This window comes from Siphateles boraxobius, unplaced genomic scaffold (assembly GCF_051911475.1).
Source record: "Siphateles boraxobius isolate OS27281-9 unplaced genomic scaffold, OSU_SipBor_1 41, whole genome shotgun sequence".
Classification (NCBI taxonomy): Eukaryota; Metazoa; Chordata; class Actinopteri; order Cypriniformes; family Leuciscidae; genus Siphateles; species Siphateles boraxobius.
In genome coordinates this window covers 38,264,243-38,285,071 of record NW_027509042.1, presented here as the reverse complement: position 1 = coordinate 38,285,071, position 20,829 = coordinate 38,264,243, and the positions used below count along the sequence as shown (strand labels likewise).

Sequence of the window (20,829 nt, the reverse complement as noted above, 5' to 3'; positions counted from 1 at the left end):
TTTTCTCAACACTTTTATCCATCAGGAGCACATTTATCCATGTGTTACAAAGACGAACATTTTCTCTTTTTGCAGCTTATTGAGTTTGGTAAAATGCCTGTACTTTCCCTGTATGCAGATGGTGAGGTGGTTTCCCTTTTCTTTTCATTTTTTACATAATCAGGCTTTTTCTCTTACTTTCCCACATTTTTACTCAGTGGAAAAATTGAGCTGGTGACATTCAGAGGCAATTACTCACACTATTTAAAGAGCCACACACACTCAGTAACTCACACATGTACACAAACATACAATAAACCCTTGTGAAAAAGAAAAGCTCTTAATTGATAGATAATATTAATGACATAAACGGCCATTTAAGTGTATTCAAAATATTAGACGTTCATGACTGTTTATTGACACAATTAAGTAGGGCCTACACTTTTTAAAAAAGTGCATTTTAGATCATTATGTACGTTTTAATAATCTTTTGTCGTGCTTTATAGAACAACACTTGTTTTGATGTGTTGCCTAACATATTAAAACACATGAAAAGTATTTGATTATAATTTTAACTGTAGTGTGTTATTTGATAAAGTATAAACCTTAAACTTCACAAAATGCGTAATTACATATTTAAACACATGACATACAATTTTCAGTATAGAAATTACATTAAAGTATATTGTAGTTTAACGTTAAAAACAATAGATTTATGAAATTACACTTAAAACCTAATTAAGTGGGTCATAAAATCAGTCTATTTTTAAAAGTATGCTAAGGGCACTTCTTTTCACAAGGGGTTTACCCTTAATGTTCACCCAGAAATGAAAAAAATGTCATCAATTACGTACACTCTTGTTGTTCCAAACCCGTAAGGTAGGCCTATTTAAATGAAATATTTGCGAGAAAGTTGCGTCGACTCTCAATAGAGGGACAGAAATCGCTCAGATTTCATTTAAAATATCTTCATCGAAGATGAATGAAAGTTTTGGAACGACATGAGGGTGAGTAAATGATGACAAGTTTTTCATTTTTGGGTGAACTATCCCTTTAAGACAGCGATTTTGCTGTCCATTTCATGTTTAGGCCTACTATAACATTAACATAATATTATACAAAGATGCAAGCGCTAAAGACTTAATTTGAAGTTTATGCACATAAAGATTTCAGGATGTAGGCTATAACTTGGTATGCCTCCTTTTCTGGCCCAAATGCAATGATTGGACGAACATTTTATGGTCCTACGCCTTCCACAAATAAATACATTTAGACCACTTAACTTAGTAATTGCTATCAGGATGTGAAGAAACTTTCAACCAGCATATAAAAATGTAATATTATCTAACATAAAATGACCTACTAATAAAATTAATTAGTTTTAAACACATCACATCAACCCCTGACAAAATTGTGATTGTGTCCCACCACCACAGAGTTTTGGACCTTTTGCACAGTGAAAAATCCAATTCATTGTTGTAAAAATAATCTCTTATTATTTCAGACACATTGCATTACCTAAAATGTAATGTTTATCAGTGTCCCATATTTCATTAGCAACCTTGTTAATACACGACTTTTCACATTACAAAAACGGAGAATCCGTTAAAATGGTGCAACTCAGTGTAATTCAACTGAGGCTGACCATTAGCATTTCCTTAAGCACCTTCTTTTACTGTCCATTTGCTGAAAAATAAAAAATGGACTACTTTACCACTTTATCAAAACATGATTTTTTAAAAAAGGTGCAGCTATTAAGACAGAAATAATGAAAAACTCTCCCTGTTCATGCGGTGCAACGATCCGTTTGCTTGTGAAAGGCAGACATCCATCATACAACACATGTGTCATTCAACCACAAGAGGGCGCCTTGGACTATTTAGAATGAGATTTGATTGAAATCTGGTTTTGGTACCAGTGTCACACCAACCCCACCCTCTATTTTTTTAGTTTGAATTTGTAAGGATATTAATCATCACTGACGTTCATCAGAGATACAACACATCACTGTTTTTCTGTTTTTTTTTATTCATTTGATTTGGACAAAAATGATGGGAGAAAAACAAACGCACTTTAACATCATAAAGAAACTTATCATTTTATGCATAAATAAGCACACTCATCTCCTGCACCAGACCTCACCATAAAAGACTGTAAAATAAGCACAGGGACAGTGTGACATCAGGAAACGCAAGCCTGTCTCTCTCTATGACTGAAAAAGAAAGCATGAATGAGTGAGTGTGGGAGAGGGGATGAGACACAGAGAATGGGCTGTTGGTTGGGGAAAGCCTGCTGAAAACCCCAGAGCACTTTGGGTAGACGCTCTGTGATCAATCACTGAAGGGTGCACTGTGATGTCAGGTTGCCAGGCAACAGGAAGAAAGGCACTCCAGCAGGGTCATTCCTGATTAGTGTTTCTCCTCACACACACACACACACACACACACACACACACACACACACACACACACACACACACACACACACACACACAGAGTCATGGGTCTATGGTGAAATGGGAGTCTAGCAGTAATAGAAGGATGATTGCAGCAGTTAATCTCACCGAACAGACTAAATTTAGACCCTCTTATGTTTAGGCGTCTCTTACCTCTCTTCTACACCTCCTTCCATTTCCCTTCTCCTTTTTTTCAGCAGAGATTTGTGATGTCCAGAGGTGAAGTAGGAGAACATTCAACCAATCAGATTTGAGGGACAAGTTTATGTCAAATTTAGGTTTACAGCCAGGGTTTGATGCTTCTACATCAGTGTTATTCATCTATTATAGGGATAAGTTAAGGATAGGGTTAGGTTTAGGGGTACGGATAGGGTTAGAACTAAATTTTTGGACATATGTCTTGGCAAAATCACAGCAACCACATTCATAGAAGTTCACAAAATAATGGCTATATCGACTGATAGCTATTTGTTTTATTTGGATTATTTATTAATTTTTGAATGGCACAAATACCAATACAGCCGATAGACCGGAGACAAATGCTGCATATTTGACAAAAACATTTTCAAAATAACTGTCGTAGGCTTTTCAGTTACTGGTTTCCCAAAATGTGCTTTATTTTGGAAAACTACAGTGGATGTCTGCAAACTTTGCTCTGCTTAAGAGGAAATCAATTCATATTGCACATTCAAAACAAAAGGTACACGTTTGCAAATCATAAACACTTTCAAGTAGGCTAACCCAAGAAAAAGTATGTATTTCTCTGCCGTGATTCTCTCTCGAAATTATATTTGCGATGTACTTTGTGTCTGATAACGAATATAAGTTTAGCTTTGGTACAAAAAATCTGATGTTTATTCTTTTGGCTTTTAAAATAACGTCACCATGAAATTGGTTAATATAGTGCATGCAGTTTACTACCACACTACGAATGAAATATGACAACCACTGATTGCTTCATAAATTTTTATGTACATTTAAAACCAGGACCTGGCCTTCACATGTAGCACTGTGCAAAAAAATGTAAACAAAATAACTATAATAAAAAAAAAACAATAACATGAGCTTGAAACTACTATTTACATTATAAACAAAGAAAATGAGAATAAAGCACACCGATGGTGGCCCCAGTATACAGTCAAAACACACATATAGATCTCTCTCTCTCATATTCTATTTCTCTTTCACACTCGCACGTACGTCTCTCGCACACGATCACATGCATCCAAATGACAGTTTAAGTGGCGTGTAAAAGTGCTCCTCTACAGAGTTGAATACAGAGGTGAGATACAGTGTGCCAGTATATACATACAAAATCACCACCGCTAGTTCAACAGAAGAGCTCACGTCTTAATCATATTATTCAGCAGAACTCAGGGTGTTGCCACTGCTCGGCGACAGACATCGAACTTTGAAATGAGGAAAATTGTTTTTCAGTAGACATCCACTGACAGGTAGACCTGCACCTATGCACGGAATGGTTTTAGATTTGGAAGATATATATATATATATAAATATGTTTTTATTTCATTTCTTTTTGTTCAAAATAAAATGAGACGGTGAGACATGTGGCTGTCTGGTAGACATTCAGTAGGGTTACATTGCCATTTCCTATCACGTTCACCAGTGAGTGTACATTCAGGCTATCCGAAGTCTGTTAACATTATGGTCGTTTCACGGAGGGGTGGAATTGATACATGTCTTGTGTTTGCTATCATCTGTGGTGTACAAATTAAAAGAATGTTTAGGCTTCAATGAACAGCATTTGTTGCATAATATTGATTACCACCGGAAATAATGTCAAGTCCCTAAAATAAGAAACAAAAAACTAGGTTAGAGTTAGAAACTACCAATAATTTGTTTTTAATAAAAGTAAACTGTGCCAGCATCTGGAGGGTTTGCATGCGAAGATGTAGAACTTATATTTTTGATAAAACGTTACATTAAATCTTCTGTAATAGTAAGATTTTAAATTAAATCTAAAAAATGGTCCTACTGCAAATATTACTTTTAACTTATTGTTTTAAAAAAATATGTATTTTTTAAAAACAATAAGTTAAAAGTAATATTTGCAGTAGGACCATTTTTTAAATTTAATTCCTGTGGTTGTTGCTATTCCAGAAAGTTGTTGTTTTCACCAGGTGTCGGGTAAAGATGTCATAAACAGCGTTTGATTAGATGCACAGCAAAAAAAAAAATAATATAGGATGTGGCCCCTTTATGATACAAATATTAAAAATCTGGTAATTTGGTACAACGCTCAAGGAAGTTGCATTACCTCCCTTCTTGGTGTCTTTGTGCAGATATTGTGCGAAATTTTATTGAGTTTACAGGCTTTACGAGCATTGTCATGACAAGACAACAGATTAAAAAAAATACAACAGACAAGATTAGTAAGCGATTACATCACACTAGTCTCATGTTAACGCATGTGTAATTATAATATAGCATTTCATATTTTGTATATAATAATTTATAATACAATAGTTTTGTGGCTCTACTATACATATGCTATAAACAGTGTATACTGTATTTAAATATTTACTGCTTGGCCATTTTTACTCCCATTGTAAGTGCCTTATAATGACACAAATGCTGTCAATTGAGCTTAACATGTATTAAACCCAGAACATTGATCAACCGGTTTGAATCAGATACATTTTGACAAATTCACTGAGTTTGGCTCATTCTGCTATCAACAGTGGAAGATTATGTTCAATCCATCCATTTTCGTGTTTGTGTTCAGTAAGGCAGTGCAGACAGGCCTACATCTCCATCCATAAATAATAAAAAAACATTCTATGTGTTAAAGTCCTGATTAGTACAGTAGCATTCTGCTCTCAGCTCACTGAGTGATTGATTTTGTAGCACTTGGAACCTACTGGTATATATATATATATATATATATATATATATATATATATATATGTGTGTGTGTGTGTGTGTGTGTGTGTGTGTGTGTGTGTGTGTGTGTGTGTGTGTGTGTGTGTGTGTGTGTGTGTGTGTGTGTGTGTGTGTGTGTGGTTTGTTCGGCATACGCTAAAGTAAATGAGGTCCCGTTATAGGAGCGTTTAGATAATTCACTACAGGATATGATCGACATTCCCCAGCCCCTCCCTCCACAGACGTGCCCTTAAATTAAGAAGTTCAGACAATCAAACCTATGAGTAGAAAAGTTCAACATGATTTAAAAAATGAGCTAACAAAAATGTGCAGGTATATAATACGCCATTCATTAAGAAAGACACCAGCGGTAGTGTTAGCACTAGCTACTGGTGACTATAACAGTTTCTTTTAGTCCTCAGGATTGTGTGACAACACTCAAAACTAAAAGACAAACTCACACACCGCTCTATACTTGCCATTTTGTTTGACACCAATGTCTTTAGGGATTCAACAGTCATACTCAAGCATGTGTGTGTGCGTGTGTTCGTCGTGTCGACACTGGCACTGTCCTTGAATGAACACTTTCCGTCAACACCATAAATGCACCCTAAGGCTAGCTCGATTGCCACGCACACAATAGTCTAGACACACGCACACACACACACACACACACACACACACTCCGCACCACACACACACTCAGTTTGGCATTAGTTCCAAAACCGCTTGAGGTGAACTGCCCCCCCGGTGCTCGTGTTCCGTTCTGTAAACAGTGTCTCAGTTGAAAAGAATCGTCTCTGTTTCAATCCCTTATTCATTTTTTTCTGTCCCGTGCATCTTTTGCTTTGTCCTCCTTCTCTCTCCTCTCTTTTTCATATTTGTCTTTCTCTGACTTGGCCACACTGTTATAAGATGGCGGAGAGGCAGAAGAGGGAGTCATATCCGTTTTATCCGACGCAGAGTTCTCTTGAAACTTTCCAATGACAAGCACCTCTTTCTCCGGGATACGCAACCCGTCCTGCAGCTGTTGCCGATACGCTTTAGAGGCCTTCTTTACTGTTTGCCTTATACGGTACCGTCGAAAGGCCCTTTGAATGATGGAGGCCGACATCTCCTCCTGTTTCCTCCGGAGGGTTGTAGTGATGGGCTCGTAGGAGACTTTGGAGGGATTGGAGGCCATGAAACGATCCTCCATTTGTCCCCTCAGGGCATCCATCTCGCCCTCCTCTCCCAGTACCCTCAGGGTAAAGGCAAACAGGATGTCCAGGCAGTGGATGCGATCACCACTGACCATGGGAAGGTCCATGGCAATGAGCTGGATCTTGTTTGGCTTGGCGATGCGTAACGGAGGATCCAGAGCATCTGCAAATTCAGAAAGCTTGTTGTACTCCACGAACTGCGTAGCATTGGGGTCGAATCGCTCCCAGACTTCGTAGAACATTTCAAAGTCATCCTCGCTGAGTGGTTCGGCACTCTCCTCTGTGGCTACGCTGAAGTTCTCCAAGATCACAGCGATGTACATGTTCACCACAATCAGGAAGCAGATGATGATGTAGCTCACAAAGAAGAAGATGCCGACCGAGGGGTTTCCGCAGTTGCCGCGGTATGAGCTGCCCGGGTGCTCCATTTCGCTGTCGCAATTCAGATCTTGCTTCTTGTTCAGGATGGGCGCCAAGAGGCCGTCCCATCCGGCAGAAGTGGTGATCTGGAACAGGCAAAGCATTGAGTTCCCAAATGTCTCAAAGTTAAACATGTCATCAATCCCCGCTTCTTTCTTCACGTAGGCAAAGTTGGACATTCCGAAGATGGCATAGATAAACATGACCAGGAAGAGGAGGAGGCCAATATTGAACAAGGCAGGAAGTGACATCATCAAGGCAAACAGTAGGGTACGAATGCCTTTGGCCCCTTTGATGAGACGAAGAATACGACCGATTCTGGCAAGTCGGATGACTCGAAATAGGGTTGGTGATACAAAATATTTCTCAATCATCTCAGAGAGGAACATGCCTGACAAAAAAAAAAAAACATAAGTCCAGTGATTTCAGGAATCATCATTTTTATGTAACACTATATTTAAGGTAGGGTCAAAGCATACTCTACACAAATACAGTACATGAATATATTCAGTTCTAGCATTCTCAGCATTACTGCAAGGAAATATCTATCACTATAGCAGACAAATGTCTTTGGCCTGTTTTCTCTTTCAGATCAATTGAGGTGCAACATTTCTGCAAAGTTTTATGAGCCAAAAAGGTCCATTGTCAAGTGTAGCAGTGTAAAAAGCAGCTGATACATAAGTCACTTTTAAACCAAGCAGCTTTTTGTTGATCAACACAGTGAATCCGTGTGACGGAAATGAATCAGAGATTCCTATTGAAATGACTGGATTTCATCAGCAAAACTTCATCGATCAACAGTATATGTGACCGCACCTTTACTGTATTGAAGGAACAACATGTACGTAATATTTACATAACGTATGTTGCTGGACTAAATCTTCAAAAGTGTTATGATAGTTTTATGATAGTAAAACCTCAGTAGATCTGTAGAATCTCCAAGAATATCTTACCAACAATTGACAGAATCACCACTACAAAGTCAAACACGTTCCAGCCAATGGTGAAGTAGTAGTGCCGCAGGGAGATCATCTTGAGCACACATTCTCCAGTGAAGAGGACGATGAAAACCAGGTTTATCCAGTACAAAATATCATCCATCTCCTTTGTCTGGTCGTCGGTTTCCACCATCATGGTCACCATGTTCAAGCATATCAGGATCATAATGACAATGTCAAAGGCTTGTTTGGTGATAAAGTCAAATACGATGCCTTGAAACTTGTTCTAGAGGGAAGTACAGAGAAATTATCACATATATGTACAGTATATGTCATATAAGGAAAATGATGCCATGTTTAATTTTGTTATAATAAACAATGCAAAGTTACAGTGAAAGTTCTTATAACACTAGTGTGACAGTCTGTGGCAGTGAGCTGTGTGTGTCATACCGTAGGCCTGGGAATTGGCTTCTGAGGCTTCTTAGAACCCAGTTTCTTCATGGCATTGTAATATTTCTTCTGTTCTTCTGTCATGAAGATATCCTGACCACCAAGGTAAAGAGCAAATACAGAAGACTGGTTACAACCATGGTTTTATTATATGTCACAACACAAACATAATAAAACCAGGCTTCTGTTAGTTTTTCACCTGTGAACCTCTGAAAATGTCAAAGAGGCAGTTCAGACCATACCAGGTCCTATTTATCTCTCAATGGACAACCATTGTGTGTGTTTTATAAACAAAACCAGTTCAACAAGGTATTGTGCTCACTAAACAAAACCACGGACTGTGCACATATCACATTATGTCGCTTTGAAAGTCGCAGAGATTGATTTGAGGCTTCATATTGTAATATGCTTAATATTCCTCACTACTTGCACTAAACACAAATAAAGATAACTAAGGTCTTAACAGAATTGCGTCTTACATTATATTAAAGGTGCATTGCGCAACAATTCATGTTAAAAATACACGTTTTCTAACCCATACATGCATAAACAATTGCCTGATGGACTGAATGAGCCCTTCTCTGATCACTGCAATTGCCTCTATAATCCTGTACAGTAAAATAAATAAGAGGGATTCGGGTTCGAATTTGAGACTGGGCGTGACGTCATGCGCGTTCACGCTCACCAGGCTATGTCTCGCAGGTTTGTGTTTTCGCCGGCGCCGCCATTCTCCGCATCAGCGAAGACAACTCGTGCGTCAAAGGTAGAAGATGGATTCAAAGAGACCGGCTTGTAGTCCATTCCAAACCCCAACGCAAACTCCACGTAAAGTAAAGAAAAGAAAATTGTCATCTAGTGCCACCAAAAGGTCCAAATTGGAGTCAGACAGGCGTCGGAGTAAGACGAGAGTCTACCTCGGGAAGGCATTCAACAAATGGAGAGATCTCCGGTCTGCTCTTGGTCTCAAACGGGATCCTCAGTTGGCTTTTTTCTTGATAAAACGGTAAGATATAGCCCAGTCTCTAATGTTTGATACGGCCAATCTATGTATGACAACAAATGACGATGCGTAAAATGTGTAATGCTTTAGCGTAAGCTAGATACATGTACAATCAGAATTGGTTTTACTACCATTGTTAGTGAACAGTTTCATAAACTAGGAATTGTATTCGGAAGAATAGTACAACATGAAACATAAAACAAATCCAATAAAAGATGCTAACTATGTTTTTGTGTATGGCCTACCGGTAACGTTAGCCTTGTGTCCATTGCTAACATGCTAAGGTGTTCATGTCATTGACCAACAAGGAAGAACGCCGTTGCATTGGCGATATTGTATTTTTCGGTAAAAATAGTAAATTGTTCCCGTGAATGTGGTACATTTTGTACGTAGTATATATGAGGTATGTGGGAGCTCGTATTCTATCAAAACGAGGAAAACGTAAAATATTTTGGTATTGTGATAAAATACATGTTTTATTCTGAACATTGCAGGAAGGGAAATACAATGGTAAAGGGGTAAATATTTTTACTTTACTCATACTGTTTAGCAGACTAACTATTTACTAAATAAAGTATTGACACATTTCACATTAATGTTTGTCAGTGTGTATTGTCCCTGTCAAAATATCTACTAAATAAATCAGCGCTACATGTAGTTTAGTGATTAGCAAAACAGTTCAAGATTCTTGAGTGTGATATAACATGCTGATAAAATGACCGATAATTAGACAGAAATTTTGAGTAAATTATAACAGAAAAAGGATGTATTTTTATTGGAATATTCTACTTAGCAGATCAATAACAGGCTGAACCCCGCAAGTCTTCGGCGGATTAGCCTGTTTGGCTTTTATGAAAACGTCATGGTGACATTTGATTGTTTATTACCTTGAGACATTTGAGTGAACGTTGTTGACCAACTGTGTATGGTATGATTATTATTTTGAGCTTTTGCGAAGTAACCAATTATATTGTTCATGAACGTGTTTTCATAACAATACAATCATAGGTGGATACAGTAAAAACATAAACAAAGTTTTCTACTACCCCCGTTTTTCCCCTCACACATAAGAGTAATTTACTCAAATGTCTTTCCTTCCATATTTTTGAAATGACTTGCAGATTTATAACTTTATTACCACTGAAGACATTTTGGCTGTACACCAAAGATCTGTGCGGCAGATGCTCCTTTAGTTATGAACAGCTCGTGCTCGTGCATGCGTGCGTGTGCGTGTGGTCCATGAGCGTGCACAACTATGGTTGCAGTTTCGCTTGTCGCCAGAGGGGGCGTAGTTCTGCAAAAACTCAGAGACTTGCGTTTTGCACCTTTAAAGAGTTTAAATTCACCTCCCTCAGTTTAATACTTATCTTTTTCTTCTGCTGATTGAAGTTATCAATGATGACACCAATGAAGAGGTTAAGGGTAAAGAAGGAGCCAAAGATAATGAAGATGACGAAGTATAGGTACATGTAAAGGTTAGATTCATAGTCAGGCTGTTGCTCCAACTGCAAGAACAAGGAAATGTTGTATTTTATTACACATTCACATTACTGATGTGCATTACAAATAACTTAATCTACATAAGTACACTCCTACTCAACAGACCAAACAGATGTGTGAGATTTTCCATGCGAAAATATTATTTATCCCTTTGATTCATTAATTGTTAAATCACAAATATTATGATTTAAAAAAAATAAATGTATGATTACTTCTAGACAAGAACACAAGTGACAGCGAACTATGGATAAGAGTCAAAGGTGGTTTAAAAATAACATTGCAACCTGAATGGTTAAAAATGTATTTTAAAGATCTGTCCACTGCAGTGAAGAGTAACACTTACATCACGAGAATCCACAGCTGCGTACATGATGTCCATCCATCCTTTAAATGTGGCCTTGTGGGACGAAACAAAATGAATAATCAATAGATAGTGCAAATATACTACAACATACATCTTCATACTTAGCATAACTTAAATCACAGTCGGCCATGAGTTCAGCTCACTCACCACTTGCAGTAGCGCCAGGTATCCGGCTCCCACGTTATCGAAATTAATTTTCACATTTTTCCAGAGTGCCGTATCATTGTTATTAATCAGGGCAAGGCAATCGGACTTGTTATTGACCACACTGATGGGAATCATTTCTTCGTTGGTGGTATTAATGCAATGGTAGTATTTCCCAGCGAAAAGATTCACCCCCATGATGCTGAAGATCAGCCAGAAGATCAAACACACCAGCAGCACATTCATGATGGAAGGTATAGCTCCCAGCAGGGCATTCACTACAACCTAGAGAGAAAAAAATCATGTCAGATACAAATACTTTAACATATATTCATGTCACGCTCAGAAACTCTTGCTAAGGATACAAGAGCTGTGGAAACTAAAATGAACTTGCTAAACTTCTATAGTGGATGGCTTACGTGCTAATAAAAACTTAATCCTTTCCATAGATTAAGATACAATTCTGGGAAATGTTGAGTTTTGAGGGTTAACAGGGTTTAGCAAAGAATAGCAAAGCTAAGTCTAGTTTATTCTACATTAAGCTAATAATGAGTATTTGTAGTAGATAGTATTTGTCATTATTTGTATTCAGTATTTGATTTCTGATTCAATCTATCTTATTCATATCTAATAGAAAATGATTTCTAATTATTAAACAACTACAATTTTGTTCATAGAACATTACTTTTTAACATATAAACATCTTGCAGAGGGTGCATCACAAAACTCTTTGAGCTACCAAAATGTGGAAAAACAAAAAATGAAAACAGAAAAAAAACCTTGTGGAGACACGATGACGTCACAACATTTGTTTACTGCAAATGAAAAGAGACACATAACAGAGAAAGAAATGTAAGGTCAAGTCACAAACAACACAACAACCACCACCACAGAATCACCAGAATAGATCAGAGCTCTCACCACAGCACATTCAGAGAGGCATACACACTGAAGAGAAAGGTCTAAAACAATACTACAGTCAACATACAATATTCACTTATTCATGTAAATAGGATGTTCTCCTTAATATTCACCAACAGCATGCAAGAGTGCCACATCTTCCCAACAACACTTAAGAATGTATCAGTATTTTTGTATGAGAGCATGCTGATTAATATGCTTTTCTCAAGTAGGACATGTTCCAGGATCAACATTTTTAATGGTCCTGGGAAAACACTGCGATGAACCAATCAGATATTAGGGTTTATGGTCGTTCCAAACCTGCAAGACTTTTGTTAATCTACGGAACACAAATGAAGATCTTTTTGATGAAATCTGAGAGCTTTCTGTCCCTCCATAGACAGCTACGCAACTACAATTTTGACACTTCAAAAAGTTCATAAAGAGATCCTAAAACTAATCCATACGAACTGTATGGCTTAGTCCACATTTTCTGAAGAGACCTGATCAATTTATATGGTGAACAGATTTATTTGAGTCTTTTATCCACATATAAAGGTCCCACACATACTCCCGCTCCCGCAGACTCAATCATAAGCACAGCTGTCAATCATGACGTTAAAAGCCATTTTTATAGCATCAAATAACTCACTAAAACCAAACTTACCGGAAAAACTAACACTTAAACATATTTCAGCGTGATAAGAACCAACTACAATTACAGAAACTAACTTTAGAAAAAATGTATTTGAAGTGTAATTTGATTTTTGTTTGCTCACGTCCCATTTGGTTACATGGAGAGGACGGGGTTTGTGACCTATACTGCAGCCAGCCACTAGGGGTTGATCAAAATGATTCGCCTATATAATAAGCGAAAAGCAGTATGTGACAAAACAAGTATGTGCGTATTCACAGTACTTATGAACACATGCCAACACGTTAACTATGTAAAAGTAGTTAAATTCAACTATAAACCGATGTAACAACAAATTAAATCTTCATTTCATGTTCACCACAATAGCAATGTACAAAGTACAGAACATACGGAATTTCAACCATATGTGTAACTGTAATGTGAATCGTTACATCACTAATTCTTACCACCTAGTCATTACTCTGTAATGTTAAGCATTGGTTAGAAATAAAGTTAAGCATCCAGGAACATGTCCTACTTTCAAGATTAAATCAAGGCATACATGATGTGTGAATGTCTTACCCTCATTCCCTCGAAGCGTGACAATGCTCTCAAAGGTCTAAGAGCACGCAGTGTTCTCAGGGACTTAATGGCACTTAGTTCAGAGTAACCAAGAGCATTTGCTACCAAACTCACCAACGACACCTGTAAAACAAACACATTCTTTCAATCATGTTTTGAACATATGTAGGCATGTGTTCAGATCCAGAGAACACACACTATCCACTTACACACACATAGTTGTACACACATAGTTACACACACAACAGCTGCAAAGCAGTAGATTCATACATACATCAACAATCAGGAAGTCAAGCCAGCACCAGGCATTGGTGAAGTATTTGACGAAGCCATAAGCAACCCACTTCAGAAGCATCTCCAAAATAAAGACGTATGTGAAGACTTTATCCGCATATTCCAACACCGTCTTTATCGTCTTACGCTGCTCAATGTAAATGTCCTCAAAAGCCTGAACACACATTCACAGCAACAAATTTACTTGTTAAATGTTTGTAATAAAAAAGATTGGGATGATTGTGAGTGGGTGAGTATATAGTGTGTGATGGTTCTCACCAATGCTCCACTGCTGAGTAAAATCATGAAGATGATAAAGGACTCAAACCAGTTGTGCTCTACAATGATGAAGCAGGTTTTCCTGAGATTCCACCAATTCTTCCAGTTTCCCTTCTCCACAACGACCTGACAGCATTGAAACCTCATCACACAGCCTGAGCAAAAGATACAGAGAAAGTCACTTAATGTGAGTGGACAGCATAACAATTGAGCTCAGTATAAAAAGTCCACTCTCCCAAAACTCTCATAGTCAATACTAGAAGTCTTGCTTTGGTACTACTATGGCATTAAAAGGGGCCAAATTGTTCTTTTTAAAGTATTTCCCCCTGAAATCCATCTGTAATGTTATTCAAAGATCCATGGCTACAACCTTCTCTCTAGCCCTTAAACAAGCTGATTTGTTACTGTATTAAATACTGTAAATGTGATATATGAAACTGGTGGTCAAACACTATTGTTCAAAAGTCTGGGGTTGGCTGATGGCAAAGCTGAATTTTCAGCATCATTTCTCCAGTCTTCAGTGTCACATGATCCTTCAGAAATCATTCTAATATGCTGATTTGCTGCTCAAGAAACATTTCTTAACATTACTATTGCTGAACATAGTTGTGCTGCTTTATATTTTTGTGGAAACCATAATGTATTTTTTTTCAAGCTCTGATAAATAGAAAGCTTAAAAGAACTGTTTATTTGAAACAACACTTTGGATTAATTTATTGCATCGATGTTGAATAAAATTATTAATTTTTCAAAAAAATCTTGCTGACCGCAAACATTTGAAAGGTAGTGTATCCAAATGTACTCTAAATATTTTTCTAAATGAGACAATTTTTCATCATTGTTACAATGAATGAACTAGAGAGGAAGCTTGAGTGTTTGATTATATTAGTACATGCATACGGTAGTGCCTTTTAATCTTTTTCATAAGAAAAGCAAATAAATCTGTTTTTCCAATCTATGCTCAAAGGTCAATTCTGTATTCACAACTCATTTTGTAACACTGTATTTCACAGTGAAACAGGACATTGTAGTGCGTTAACAATGGGCAATAATTTAGAAAGGCTGTATTACCAACAAAAATAGTGTTGGTATCGTGAATGTGTAAAATAATGCATAAATAGCTTTTAGGCTAATGATTAACATTAACCAATAATGGTTATAGGTTAGCGATAATCAACAGCCAGTACAGCCCATCATCAGCCATAAAAGAAAATTGTTTCAAACGCAGAGCATTTTATCATGTATGAAATAACATACACTAGTAAATCATCCAGAAAAAAATATCTACAATGTGTTTAATAATGTTTCTAGGTCCATTTCGATTTCATGTTGAGTTTAAAAAGAGAAAATATTTCTTTACAGTCAAACAAGCTGGATATGTTGGGTTTCCATGTTTTATGGGGACTTTCCAAAGACATAATGATTTCTATATTGTGCAAACTGTTCATTATATCCCCCTAACCCAACCCCAGAACAAAAAAAGTTAACATAATTTAGTATGATTGAGCCGTTTTCCTCATTGGGACCAAAAAATGTCCCCACAAGATGGTATGACTGTCCCCACAAAAAGTCCCCAGAATGTAGGGAATACCTGAACCACACAAACACACCTTCTGTAAAGCAGGCCTCTGGGTCCAGGGACTCTTCCGGCTCCAACTCGACAGACTCCGCCCCCTCTCCAGGGGGTCGGATATCCACTGTGCTCCCCTCTGAGGAACTGAGAACCGCATCAACAGGCAGCTTCTACACAGGCATCCATGCAGCCACACAATTAGACACAAGAAAGCAAACAGACACACACACACACACACACACATACACGCACAAGATTAGGCTTGGCTGAAGCACACCACCTAGTCCAGATTACTTTTGCAGTTATTCTCAGTCCCATGCAGTTCATATCATTCAAAAGTACCTACAAGCCCGTGGATTTAGAGATTGATTTGATTCAGATAATTGATTTTCTAATTAGCAGCCAGGCATGAAGACTAACGTCTCTGGCTTCACCATATAATCTCACAGTCAGCTGTGGGTACATTTGATGTGCCTTCATTCCTTCCTCATGCATGTTTTTTTGTTTCTCAAGGTGCATTTTTTTCTCATCCAAGCTTGTGATCTTGTCATCAAATGTTGAGTATTTTCATGTCCAGTGCAAATGTCAACCCCTTACCTTTCCCCACCCCTTCGAAAAACAAATGGTTTCTATTGGATAATCCCAATACATTTGGTTGGGCATGATTCAGATTATCACATGACCCCACCCCATTGAGTGCAATCCCTTGATTGACATGAAAACACAGGCTGGAAGTCCATTCCGTTAAGCAGTGGTCAAGCTTCGGTCCGCCAGTCAGTTTGAAGAGGAGGGGAGCCGCATTAGTGTTAACTAACACCAGAGCCACATGCTAAGTCTGAGACAGCATTTCATTAGCTTTGATTGGGGCAAACAACTTTAACTGGTGCCTAACATAGGAACAACAAGTATTATGTTCTTAGGAAAACAAAATTACATATCGATTTTTACGGGATGACGTAATTATCTAACAATATTCACCCTTAAGACACTCAAGGGTATCATAGGTTTAAAAAAAGTGGTGAAAGACAATGTTATTTTGCAGTAAAATAACACAAGAGCTTTTCCCATAAATAAGTTTGATGATTTAAGATTATATTGTCTGATGTTATTGTACAAGTGGTCGGTGCAAACTCATTATTTGATACATTATTCCTGACCACAGTGTACTTCTTTTCCTAACAGAATTGTGGGTCATAAAGACCATTCTGACGGTTTTGCAGCCGCTGGATTGATAAAACAGTTAGTCAGAGAAACAGAGGGAGGCTAAAAAGTACATAGAGAAGGATGCTGTCTAAAACTGAGCTGGAGCGCTGGTTGCCGTGGCACCCAGCTAATGCGGCGCGGGGGAATGACGTAAGCATGCTGTGTGCAATTTCAGAATCTTCCAGAATGTCTCTAACATTTTAATCACAGTAGGAATATAAAAGGCTGAGCAAACCTGAACAAGCTGCTATGACCCAGACTAAATGTATTCACTGTAGAATCTCTAAGCTTTAATTAAGCCTCTCATTAATCTGAAATATTTTTTGATGTTGGATCTAAAGCAAGTCTAATTGATGGATTAAAGTCTAAGGGATAAAAAAAACATTGTGATTTGCTACCAAATCCCCTGTTACTCTCTGGTACTCCCTAACTTCCAGTTCATGTCTTCAAATCCCTTTAAGAATAGATAAATCTCACTGACAGACAAACGAAGCACAGAGGCCGTAAAGTCAAGAAGTTATCATCAAATATCTTTCTAAATTAACCATTGGCTTGGTTCCAACACATTGGCTTGATTCTCTCCTGATTGTATATGCAACAACAAATTACATAAATGCAGTTAGAAATTACACACCTCAGCAGATTGAGAAATGCTTTCAACTGCGATGAAGACAGATTCCCACAATTGCAGCAGTTTACAGTCCAATATATGACAATAATATTTGCAAATAACAATATCAAAATCTGCCATCTAATATGAATATTTATATGCAAGTCAAGATAAGAAAACTATAAAAACAGTTGTTGATCATAAATCTCTATTTACAGTATACTAAGCTTGAAGCTGGATCAACTAGCTTTCTTCATTCTATTATGGATCATTCAGAGATTTACTAATTCTACATTGACAGTAATAATTAAAGTTTCAATGTTCAATGTTTTTCAAAGCTCAACTCTGCTCACACACACACACACACACACACACACACACACACACACACACACACACACACACACACACACACACACACACACACACACACACACACACACACACACACACACACACACACACACACTTAACCACTTCCTGTTTTCAGGTAATTTAGCTCTGAATGCTCACTTATAGCTTGTACAAAAAAACAAAACATACAAGCTAATGTAACAGAAAGATGTTCAATGGGCTATTGATGTAAAATGATGATCTTGCTCATTCCATATGACTGAAGGTACTGCAAAAGAAGCCCAGTGCTACAACAGAAACACAAAGTCATGTAGAAAACAACAAACCAAAACAAAAAGGCTGACAGCTGTCTCTCTTTGGTGCAAATTAAGGTTGTTTAAGAGGGAGGGGAGGGCACAGGCATTGAGAAACATAAAACAAAAGGGCAATCCGATCCAAAAAGAGAGATAAAATGAGAGAGAGACGATAGTTTGGTCTGATTTAGATGACAAAGGCAGTCTCCATGGTTAGTGTGGGTGAGGAGGAAGGTGAGTCTCTTACAGGGCTCTCTCAGAGAAAACCTGGGGTTCGTCTGTCATAACGCTGCAATAATAGGTCACACACAGAGAGGAGATACACACTTCACATAACATGGATAATAACGTCTGCAACTTCAACACAGAACTACTTAAATTAGATATAGAAATAGATCAAATTAGAAGAGGGGAAAGAGAAAAGTTTAAGCACAGTGACAGTACTGCTGGAAAAGCATGGAAATGTGCTGGAATACAAACACACACATACAGCCACACACACATACAGCCACACACACACAAACAAACATACAGACAGTTAAGCATACTCAATTTCACCCTGGGCAAGGATGCTGAATTTAGCAATTTCCTCAACAGCCTCATTCATAGTCTGGGATGCATAATGCCATTCCTGCTCAGTTGGTCGTAAATAATACACATTAGAGTGTGTGTGAGGTTGTGTGTGTGCCAGACAGTGTGTGTTTATGAGAACGTGTACTGATATAATTAGTATACTCAGTAAGTCTACCTGCTACAGTGCCCAGAGGTTTGTCTTAACTAGCTGCAGGGGTCAAAATGCCTTGAAGCCCATGGCACAGTAAATACACACACACATACACACACAGATACACACACGTGTAATGGGCTGTAGCTCTGAGCAGAGAATGATGCAATGGCAATATGACTCAACAAAACTGTTTGTTCCCTACAGGGAAAGAGACATTGACTCCTGATGAATAACAAACAAACCTAAATCAATAAAAATAAACCATTAAAATGAATTTTTTACATTATTTTACGTAACAAATCTCTGCGACACTGAAAAGAAAACTCAGAATTGTTTCATGCATTTTAAAATTTAAATTTCTGCTTAGTCATTGAAATCCGGCTTACCTCTTTACTGCCCTCGACGTCAGACGAGTCGCTACTGAAATCTTCCGTGTTCAGATTTTCAAAGTCCGACTCTCCCACCGCAATCGGTACTGTAACAGTGAGGCTGGGATTGTGTATGAACGACATGTAGTCGCCTTCCTCAATTCCATACTTTACATGACCTTCCACCCCGTTACCAGGGGAAACGCAAACCTCCTTCAGATAGTCTTTAGTGAGGTCGACGGCCACCGGAGCGTGATTAGACAAGCAGTTCTCCTTGCCGTCGCTGTGGAGGTCATCAAGGGGTTTCTCTTCATCTAGTGCACGTGGTTTAGAGCCGGCCAGACAGAGGCTTTGGAGGAAATGGCGCAAAGTTGACTTGATCAGTGCGATGCCTTTATGTATTCTGCCCACAGCGATCTGCAGGTTGTTCATTTCGTTGTCGTCATCCGTGGCTGCGAGATTATCGGCACTGAAAGAGCTCAGGAGCAAGGCCAGGAACAGGTTCAGCACCTGCCACACAACAGCACACACACTCTCAGAATCAGCTAGGTCAAGCACTGATAAGATTAATTTTAGATGAATTCTATTTAGAAATGATCACGACATGTACGGGTGAATCTCTTGAAACCTCTTAAGAAACATGTCTGGGGGAAAAGTTTGGGAGGTTTAAAACTTTTTGTCAAATTTGTTTTGAAATTGATACTTCAGCAATAAGTGACCGTACATACTTTCTGTTTTCAATATTGGTAATAATAATGTTATCTGAGCACCAACTCAGCATATGAGAATGATTTCTGAAGAATCATGTGGCACTGAAGACTGGAGTAATGATGCTGAAATTTCAGCTTTGCAATTACAGGACTAGATTATATTAAAAACAGAAAACAGTTATTTTAAATTGTAATCATTTTTACAATATTACTGTTTTTACCATGTTTGATCAAATAAATGCAGCCTTGTTGTGCATAATAGAAAAACATTACTGACCCTAAACTTTTACCTCAAAAAAGAAAATAAATAAATAATGAAAATAATATTTTAGGACTCATTCTCATAACGGTGATAAGATGAAAATAATGTTTTACTGTTTTAATATAAAATTAGTAATATATGCTTTTATCCAATATGACACATTCAAAAATACTGTATTATAGTAATACATCAATGGTTATCAATGGTAATGAGAACGAGGATAGGAAAATATCCTTACAGTAAATGTCATGAAAATGCAAAAAAAAATCTTGTTGGTCCTAAAATAGGCTTAATTTTTTCCATGCAAATTACAATTTCAGTTTATTTTATTTGTTAAAATGTGAAATGTGAATGAGATCCACTCATATAACAGGATCGTAGTCAGTTCGGTTTTTATTCAATTCATGCTTCAACAGTGGTCTTGGGCTTTATGCAGACATGCATGTTGTGTCATGCAAAAGTAAATATTTTTGCTTACCAATGCTTTTTTAGAACACGATATTCATGTGTACTAAAAATGACCAATGATTAATTTGTTCCGTAAGTATCCGATAACAGTTCTATCCAAGTATTATTGACCTGGTAAATATTGTATTTTACAGTTTTTCTGTATTTCTTGAAAATCAAAATAGAATGCTTCAGATAAATTTGAATACAGCTGTAGGCTACTACATTTTAATTTGTGAATTTTCCATATGGAATCCAAAACAATACCTCAAATGACTG

At 37.6% G+C, this 20,829-nt stretch overlaps 1 protein-coding gene across 1 annotated transcript in view; it reads right to left on the bottom strand.

Moving 5' to 3' along the window:
* Positions 1-2,969: 2,969 nt before the first annotated feature.
* The window catches only part of scn1lab (sodium channel, voltage-gated, type I like, alpha b), a 62,547-nt gene continuing 44,687 nt past the window's right edge, over positions 2,970-20,829 (bottom strand). The window contains exons 16-26 of the mRNA XM_077199499.1: positions 19,150-19,641; positions 15,614-15,746; positions 14,004-14,158; positions 13,726-13,899; positions 13,452-13,574; positions 11,339-11,620; positions 11,171-11,224; positions 10,695-10,832; positions 8,328-8,432; positions 7,893-8,163; positions 2,970-7,330 (exon numbers count right to left, since the gene is read on the bottom strand). Of these exons, the coding sequence (XP_077055614.1) occupies positions 6,135-7,330; positions 7,893-8,163; positions 8,328-8,432; positions 10,695-10,832; positions 11,171-11,224; positions 11,339-11,620; positions 13,452-13,574; positions 13,726-13,899; positions 14,004-14,158; positions 15,614-15,746; positions 19,150-19,641 (3,123 nt within the window). The 3' untranslated portion in view covers positions 2,970-6,134. The remainder of the gene's footprint in view (positions 7,331-7,892; positions 8,164-8,327; positions 8,433-10,694; positions 10,833-11,170; positions 11,225-11,338; positions 11,621-13,451; positions 13,575-13,725; positions 13,900-14,003; positions 14,159-15,613; positions 15,747-19,149; positions 19,642-20,829) is intronic.